General features: G+C 38.4%; 1 protein-coding gene across 1 annotated transcript; it reads right to left on the bottom strand.

Moving 5' to 3' along the window:
- Positions 1–959: 959 nt before the first annotated feature.
- Positions 960–8,698, bottom strand: LOC133528615 (elongation of very long chain fatty acids protein AAEL008004-like). Its single transcript, XM_061866061.1, has 6 exons — positions 8,225–8,698; positions 7,425–7,615; positions 6,904–7,038; positions 4,718–4,823; positions 3,129–3,265; positions 960–1,294 (listed from the first exon to the last, which is right to left on the bottom strand). The coding sequence occupies exons 1-6, from the start codon at positions 8,283–8,285 to the stop codon at positions 1,094–1,096; spliced, it is 831 nt and encodes a 276-aa protein (XP_061722045.1). The 5' UTR covers positions 8,286–8,698; the 3' UTR covers positions 960–1,093.
- Between the last annotated feature and the right edge of the window lie 283 nt (positions 8,699–8,981).

Here is an 8,981-nt window from a genome sequence, read left to right as displayed (position 1 = left end):
TTTAACACAATCTGTGCACACTAGCTTACCAGGAAATAGTAGACAGCAGTAAATTTTTTATATTACAACTCATAACAAAACATGCAGGCAATTTCTGAAAATTATGAACTAGTCAAGTTGTGGCTTAGATCACTTTTCCTACTGTTCCTGAATAAAGTCCTCGAACATGAGCAGCATGAAGAGGTTTTGCGAGAACACGATGTAGACACAGGGTCGCGGGTAGTCACACTCGCGCTTCACAGCCAACGTGCCTAAGTGAATCATCAGCGTTTTTTTAAATATAGAGTATATTGTCAATGACATCATACAATGATCTTAGTTTTTATATCCCAGGTATCAAAATAACTCTGTCATTTATTAAGCTAGATCAAAGAGAATTTGAAATAGTGATGGATTATCAAAGAAATTTTGTAGTCACAGTAAATCATCTATCGACTCTTGGCGCCACTTTTTGATATTTAACAAACTTAACACATATCACTGAAAGAATAAGGATCAAAGTCAAATGGCATTCTAAAAGTTTTGATCATGTGTCGAAAGATGGCAGTAAATTTACCGTGGCTACAAAGTTTTCATTGACAATCCACCTCTATTGCGACGATGAACTGAAACGAATAATCAATGTAACTGCCAGATTATTAACCCTTTTCTAGGCCGCACCAATCTACAAGGTTTTTTCAAAAAATCCAAATATATTCCAATTAATCCAGCTTGGATGATTCATTTGAAGACATGCCAATTTTCCCGAAAGTACAATCTAATTTGAACCTTAAATCCGAATGCTAAAGATGAAATTCTATTGGCGCGTATGTGGTCGATAAATTATGACTAGAAAAGGGGTATAATAAAACCCGCTTAAAAAGATTGCAAACCAAAAGCGTGCCTAAAGCGGGAAAGCTTAATGCTTAAGCTTTAAAAGACGAGAACAAGTAGCAGGGACTAAGTTTAAAGTGGTCTAATACGCGGGAAAACTGGGTTTTATTTCATCACAATAAGTTCTGTAGGTATGTAGTTTACAAGTAAAAAGGAAGACGTCAGGGAGACATTTACTTTTTTATATTATTAATATGAAATCATGAAGGCAATTTCTTAATTAGTCATCGTGTGGTTTAGACGACTTTCCCCGCTGCTGCTCGGGCTTCTTCTTAATATAAGTCCTATAATAAAAGTCCCCGAACATGAGCGCCATGAAGAGGTTCTGCGGGAACATGATGTAGGCGCAGGGCCGCGGGTAGTCGCACTCGCGCTTCACCGCCAACATACCGAAGTGGATCATCAGGTATGTGAACTGCAACTGGAAAAATCTCACCCTATTAATTTTTATTTTAAAAATATAGATAAGATGTATTTGGGTAATTCCGAAAGGAATAAACACTAAAAAGGTGGTGTAAAAGGGACTCTTATATACAACGGAATATGATTTTCAGGATTATCCCATTTTCGATATTACTAAAATTCGACGCGCAGTACTTTTTTTGTAGGCGCACGCCCGCTTTATACGATCCGAACCAAGGTAAAGAATGATTGTCGAATAGTTGACTGAGCATGGAATCAACATCAAATCATGTATTTACAAAGGGTTTAATTTTTATTTTACTTTATTAGGTACACTAAACAGATATCGTAAACTATCATGAGTAACATACAAGTGTACACAGCATGCTTTTGCATATTGCAAATGTTACAAATTAATTTATCACCATATCATAACTACAGTGAAAAATATCAGAGTACAAATAACTATCTAAACATTACAATATAAGATAGTAATAAACTTTTCACGTCAGCAGCTCGAACAAGGGTAATTTGCTGCTTAAAAACAGTGAGAAAAATCGCATTTTGCTCACCGAGTGAGACAAAATAACATTCAAGTGACCTTTAGATTCGAATGTCATTTCAACGTGCGGGGCCTAATACAAGTTCGAAATATTTGAATTCTATTGTCTTTCTCCCTTTCACGTCATTAGCAAAAAGAAAGAGACAAAAAAAGTGCATACGTAATTCAACGGTATATTGATGGTTTATAATAGACCCCCGAAATAAGTCAGACCGCATCGTTCCAAAACACCCTACGAGTCTTCATTCGTAATAATTAATTAATGAAATAAAAGTTTAAAATTTAATAAAAACACCATATTTTACGTATTTTATTATACAATCAAAACAATGAACTTATACAAATTTACGCAATTGTTACGCAGTAAATAATTCTATTTAACTACTTTTAACGATCTCTATCTCTACTATAGTTGACAAATAGTAGTATCCGCAATTCGGACCGGATCTTACAAAGTTTTTTTTTTTACATAAAAAAGTTGTCGATTGAACTGTCAATTGATGTTCGTTAATTCATTATTTTCGTATTATTTTATTGAAATTTCTTTCGTTTTGTTTTATTGCGGTAATTATAGTTAATTGTTAGAATACCTTCAGAAAACATGAGTGAAATAGTGATCCGTCCGTCTGGATTACATTTTTTCAGGTTGTATTTTTGATGGCTGACTGACGTGAAAAATTTTGTGTACTACACGAGATCAAAGTTATTTACATCTCGTGCGCTTTTGAGTCCCTTACTACGCTCAAGATTCTAAATTATAGAATCTTTCGCTTGCACGGGACTCAAAACAAGCACTCGAAGAAATATCAAACTTTGCTCTCTTGTTGTACAAATAACTATTTCACCACACCGATTGGTACTCCTACTCTTGATAATTCAAAAACGAATGAGAAAGTTGCATGTTATCCACATGTGGGGTAATCAGATGCAAATTTTGAGTTGTTCCCTTCTCGGCTGGTAGAATTGACTTTTAAATGATAAGTTTTTATTACGTTAATATGGATTTGGTTCGATTTTTTTTGGTATTTCATTATTAGTGTTTTCCTTGCGTGCGTGAGGGTGAAAAATGTGTTGTTTCACTCGGAGGCAAAGTGTGTTTGACCCTAGTGCCTTACAACACTCGCAAAGCTCAAGAATCCACTTCACGAACCACTTGTAAAACAAATAACTATTACGGTTTGAACAGAGCGGTGCATTTTATTTCGTAGTGCTGAGCCGGTGATATCAAGTTCCGTTAACGACCACCATATTGTCTGTAGGTAAGTACATATTATACCAGCTATATACTTACTATTTGCAGCTGCGTGACGTGTTTCTTCCACCACAGCGAGTGCTTGTAGGAGTCGTCCCAGGACGTCAGCAGGTAGTACGTGTACATCACCATGTGCACGAAAGAGTTGAGCGTCACCAGCATTGTCATGTGCCCGCCTGGTAAAACATAGATCAGAATGAACACGTGAATAGGTAGACAAAGGAATACTTTCTAAGACCAAAAATATATAAAACTCTGTATAAGATAAAGTCTGAGAAAAAACGTGACTCGTAAAATCAAAAAAATATGTATGTAGATGGCGTTTGATATCTAACACGTATGAAAATATATACGTGACAGAACATGGGTCAAATAACCATTGTCATTCTAAGAGTTTTAGTCCTGCGTCGAAAGATGGCAGTAAATTTAGTTGACTACAAAATTTAACAATACGCCTCTATACTCAATTCTCTTTGCCAAGACGTGTAAATTAGTTCAAAATATTGGAGCAGTAAATTTAACAGCTGAAGTAGGTTCGGAGGTTCGAAACCCGGTTTGTAAGGCGCGAGGAAACGTATACATAGGTACATATATATAATCTGACCACTTTTAACGTATGCGGAGTGAAATCTGGACAACGTTTTGTTTTGAACATGTAAAAAGTAAAAAAAATGAAATTATATCTAACTTCCCATTTAAATTCTATATATCTGTCAATTAATCCGGTAAGTTTCATGGGTGGGTTTCTTATTTCTTTCTCTTGAAATTATGGTCAATCTAGCCGTCACGAAACAGTATGTAATTTCTCCAGTAGGTTCCCTATAACCGAAAGCCAAGATAGTGGAACATTTGTGGAAACGGATTAGAGCTGGAGGTCTGTTTATAATTTTTTTTCGTCCTTTTTCTTTACAAACACTACCGCTAGAAAATCTGATGGTTCAGTGAAACACTGGAACGCTATAGTCTTCTGGATCACAAAATCTTACATACATAAGAGCATTCAAATATGGAACAATTTAAAAATATCTTGAAGATAATCGGCCTATCGGCAAACGTTCAATAAAAGTTAAGGCCACCGTCTTTGAAAATGTCAAAAATAACTGTGAAAATGTGGGTATGTCATTTTGTAAAACATGTAAAATAACAGCTAAATTTGCATTTTCGGATTTATGGGGGACTAATCATATGTCACTTAAAATGGAAATTCAAGGCAAGGTAACCATTATTTTGAGAACATCAATAGTCTAACGTACGATAATGTGAAATATGTTGAGCATATGAAGTTTCCTAAGCAACTTTTCCCAAGGAAGATAAAAACGTAACTAAAAAAATGCCAACATTAGTGTAATCTCGCATTGCAGTATACTTTATCTTGTATTTAACGTTATTAAATACAAAAATTAAAAATATGGAAAATAAAATATAACGATGTTGTTTTTATTTACGCCATTGAATTTTGGCCAGATTTCATTCCGCATACGTTACATAGTACCAAAAAAAAAAGATATCGCGTTCGTTATGTCTGCAAGAAATACAATCGATTGTATGCCTTGTTTTAAGGAAACTAGGTATAATATTGTATTACGTTTTGAAAGTGTAAGAATTAAATTTGATGAAGTGAATCTCACCTGGCACCCACTTGGTGATGCCCCACGCCACCATTATCACGCCGAAGTGATGGTACACGTGTAGAAACGTCACTTGTTCTTGCTTCTTCCTCAATATGAAGAATACCTGGAACACACCGTGTCTATATTTAACCATGTTCTAAATAGTCAAGTTCATAAGGAATTTAGTGGAAGTGAGGGGTGGTGGAGTTAAAATAATGTGAGTAAATAACAGTCAAGGTCAAATTCAGAATGTACTTTTGCTACCTATTGACTCTCAATATGGCAAGTGTCCAATGGGCAGCGATCAGCGAGAAGCGAGTGCAAATTCTTTCTTCACAGGCATATGGTTTCTCTTAGAAAATAAAGGTACGCATTGGCATTGGCAGTGTGAAATTTGGACGATTATTTGCTCTATTACATCTGCACTCGCTCGCATCGCTACTCGTTTTCTCGCCGCCAGTTAGACAATCCGCTTACTTGCTCATTACTTTTTCATGCTTAAAGTGCCTTAGGATAAAATAAATTATTAGAATACGCCTAACAGTACAAAACCTCGATACAGGTTGAGGTTTAGGTTCATATTAACTAACGTTCACGTCATGTTTTAATTTGAATTCAATAGTAAGATTTGCATGATAGTGCATATAACATCCGCTGACCATGTAAATTATCCACGCGATGGATAACATGGTACATACTCATATGTAGGTATAAATAATAATATTAAGAAATATTATAGGACATTATTACACAAATTGACTAAGTCTTACTAAGCTCAATAAGGCTTGTGTTGAGGGTACCTGGACAACGATATATATAATATATAAATATTTATAAATAATTAAATACATAGAAAACACCCATGACTCAGGAACAAATATCCATGCACATCACATGAATAAATGCCCTTACCAGGATTTGAACCTGGGACCATCGGCTTCATAGGCAGGGTCGTCAAGAGGTATAGAGAATCAAATGTTTAAAGATAACGAATTTTATAGGTAATTATCATTAATCAGGTACTAAGGATGGTTAGCAGTCCTCAACTGTGCGTTTCTCCAGGAACTTTCTGCCTCGCACAGCTAAACTGTGGAATGAACTGTCGTCTGCGGTATTTCCAGACCGATACGACCTTCAAACCTTAAAGAAAAGAGCGTAATGCCCCTCTGGTGCTGCAGGTGTCCATGCGCGGCGGTAATCTCTTACCATCAGGTGATCCGTCTGCTCGTTTGCCTCCTCTATCATAAAAAAGGAGCGAGAAGTATTTTCGAAGTGGGGTATATATATATATATATATATATATATGGGGTGGGCTATAGATACCTAGCATTTTTGCTCTACTGTGTAGGTTGTTATACTAAGCTCGCTTTATGTCTAGGTCTCTAGGTACAGTAAAGGCATTTGATTTCAGTGCCATTTCGTACCGCGTCAAGGTTTCAAAATAGTATCCGTAGCAGAGATGCCATGAGTACTCCATGCTGTTATGGCTCTCGTGCACCGGCTGACAAAACAGAAGCAGCCTACAACCCGTCGCGGGCACACGCGTATCTACTCCACAGGTGACCAGGAGTACCTGATCCAGCCCAGCACAACTGTGGAACCGTACCGTGTCTAGAAGATAAATGTAATGTAGAAATACCCGTAGCGGATACACGCACGCGTACTTACTCCACAGGTGAACAGGAGTTCCTGAAACAGCCCAACCCAACTGTGGAACCGTACCGTGTCAAGCAGGTTAATGATCGTGATGTAGATGTACCCGTAGCACTCGTAGCAGACACACTCGTACTTACTCCACAGGTGATCAGGAGTACCTGATCCAGCCCAGCACAACTGTGGAACCGTGCCGTGTCTAGAAGATAAATGTAATGTAGAAATACCCGTAGCAGATACACGTACGCCTACTTACTCCACAGGTGAACAGGAGTTCCAGAAACAGCCCAACCCAACTGTGGAACCGTACCGTGTCAAGCAGGTTAATGATCGTGATGTAGATGTACCCGTAGCACTCGTAGCAGACACACTCGTACTTACTCCACAGGTGATCAGGAGTACCTGATCCAGCCCAGCACAACTGTGGAACCGTGCCGTGTCTAGAAGATAAATGTAATGTAGAAATACCCGTAGCAGATACACGTACGCCTACTTACTCCACAGGTGGACAGGAGTTTCAGAAACAGCCCAACCCAACTGTGGAACCGTACCGTGTCAAGCAGATCAATGATCTTGATGTAGAAATACCCGTAGCAGACGTGCCACGCGTACTCTACGCTGTTGGGGCCCTCGTCCACCGGCTGGCAGAACAAGCGGTAGTGGCTGAACCAACCCAACACGAGGCTCTGTGGAATAAGATTACATTAGAACAGGGGTTAATAAACTTGAAGAAACAATCGAAAAAAAAACGGAGAGGACGATCCCTTGCCCGATTTAGGAAAACTTAAAATCTCTTTTTTTGTAAAACTGATGTGGAAAGATAGGAAAATCCCCAGAGCCGTAACTACCTGTATCTGTAGAATCATATGAATGTGATATACTAGGGCGTTACCCACGGGCATAGCGTCAAATGATGCCTATAGTCAACTCACTTTAGATACCTACCAACCGCTTTGACAACCGCGAAGGTCGTAAGCGCGCCGCGAGCACGTGGACGCCGGCAACCAGTAGAACTATGGAACATTACGCCATGATGGCTGCCCGGGCAATGGCGTCATATATACCTACTCACTTTATAAACCACGTAGCCGCACATAATGATCTGCGCGGCGTTGTATAACGCGATGACGCCGCGCAGGTCGTAAGCGCGCCGCGAGCGCATGAACGCCGGCAGCCAATACAACACAGACGCCAAGTATAGCACGATGATGGCTACCCCGGGCCATGGCGTCCTCATTAGGAACCAGTTTTGGGTTCGCGGATCTATGGTGGGAGAAAAATGCGATAGAGCTTAGCAGAATCATTGTATAGACTCGTACAATATGATTCAACATTGGCCTTTGATGAAGCACGTAGCGCTTTTATTTCCTTAAATAACTCATATATTTAAAACTTTCTACTGTTCAAGGACACAAAAAGGCGAGAAGCTCAAAATTGTTAAGTAGAAATTGGATTTCGGAATTAGGGATAAGCGTCTACATTAGACTTGGGACAGTTTTCAATGTTTTGCATAAAGTACTGAAACAGTAATGCATAACTGACGAATTGATTCATCAACGCAGAGCCGAATCTACAAAAGCTAGAAAGTTGAAGTTTGCACAATAGGTTGCATTTGTAAAGTTTACAAGAGATAAGAAACGATTTTGAAAAATTCAACCCGTAAGGTGGTTAAAAAGGGGTTACATTTTTGTATCCAGTTTTATTTTAGGCTAGGAACTTGAAACTTCGTGAAAGGTAGTATATAAAAAAAAATTAAAGTAATTTCAGCGTTTTTGATAATTCATAAAACAATAATAATTCGTTAAATAGGCGATGAAAGTTTGTAACGTGAACGATTTGAGTACGGACTTGAAAATAGTTGTTTGACCTTACCTGCAATATCTTCATTTAAATAATAATATAATCTCACTGCAGCTTTCAAAATAAGCGCCATTTTAATAATCAATTGTACTTTACAGACATCGATGATTAAAACTGCACTCCTAGAGTGACTGTTGGCAAGGAAGGTTCATTTCAAAGTGAAATGAAATTCAGTATTATACATTTAAATTTTATGCATTGTCCACGCTGTTATGTGATAATTCCTACACCTTATTGCAAATATATAAGGTCCATCGATAACCGGTTATGTTTGGCTGTTAGTTGGTAGTGTTATGTTAGTACTATAGGTATAACCTACTCTACCAGTGAGGTAATTTTTTAACTAAACCTACCTGTAAGTACAGTCAGTTTGTTTGTAAATTTATCGCAATCGCCATATAAGTACGCACAAACCTGTACCTGTTACGTACAAATAGCCATACATTTGACGTGACCCTTCCCCGCAAAAATTACAGACAGGCGTCTCCAGTTAAATCTTCCAAGGTTTCCATACTATAGTTTGTGTTATCCACAATAGACGGGTCCACACAGAGCGAGCATACGCGCGAGTATACATTGTGCTCAGGCGAGGAAAATGCGCGCGCCGCCTCGGCAGAGGCACGTCTACACTGGTCGTTTTGTACGTGAGGAAATTGCCTCACGCGAATGCTCACTTTGTGTGGACCCGCCTAATGACGCGCAGATTTGTCAAGTCTAACCTTTAACAACATAACAATACGAGTGGAAGGCACGCGTCGTCGTGAATGAC

Source organism: Cydia pomonella, chromosome 19, assembly GCF_033807575.1.
Source record: "Cydia pomonella isolate Wapato2018A chromosome 19, ilCydPomo1, whole genome shotgun sequence".
NCBI classification, from domain to species: domain Eukaryota; kingdom Metazoa; phylum Arthropoda; class Insecta; order Lepidoptera; family Tortricidae; genus Cydia; species Cydia pomonella.
This window is presented reverse-complemented; position numbering and strand designations above follow the sequence as displayed.

Excerpts from the sequence above, each read along its gene's own strand:
- LOC133528615 (XM_061866061.1), bottom strand. The coding sequence starts at position 8,285 with ATGGCGCTTATTTTGAAAGCTGCAGTGAGATTATATTATTATTTAAAT. Across the intron at positions 3,266-4,717 it reads CATCACCAAGTGGGTGCCAG|GCGGGCACATGACAATGCTG; the intron begins GTGAGATTCACT and ends ATGTTTTACCAG. Across the intron at positions 1,295-3,128 it reads ACGTCACGCAGCTGCAAATA|TTGCAGTTCACATACCTGAT; the intron begins GTAAGTATATAG and ends AGATTTTTCCAG.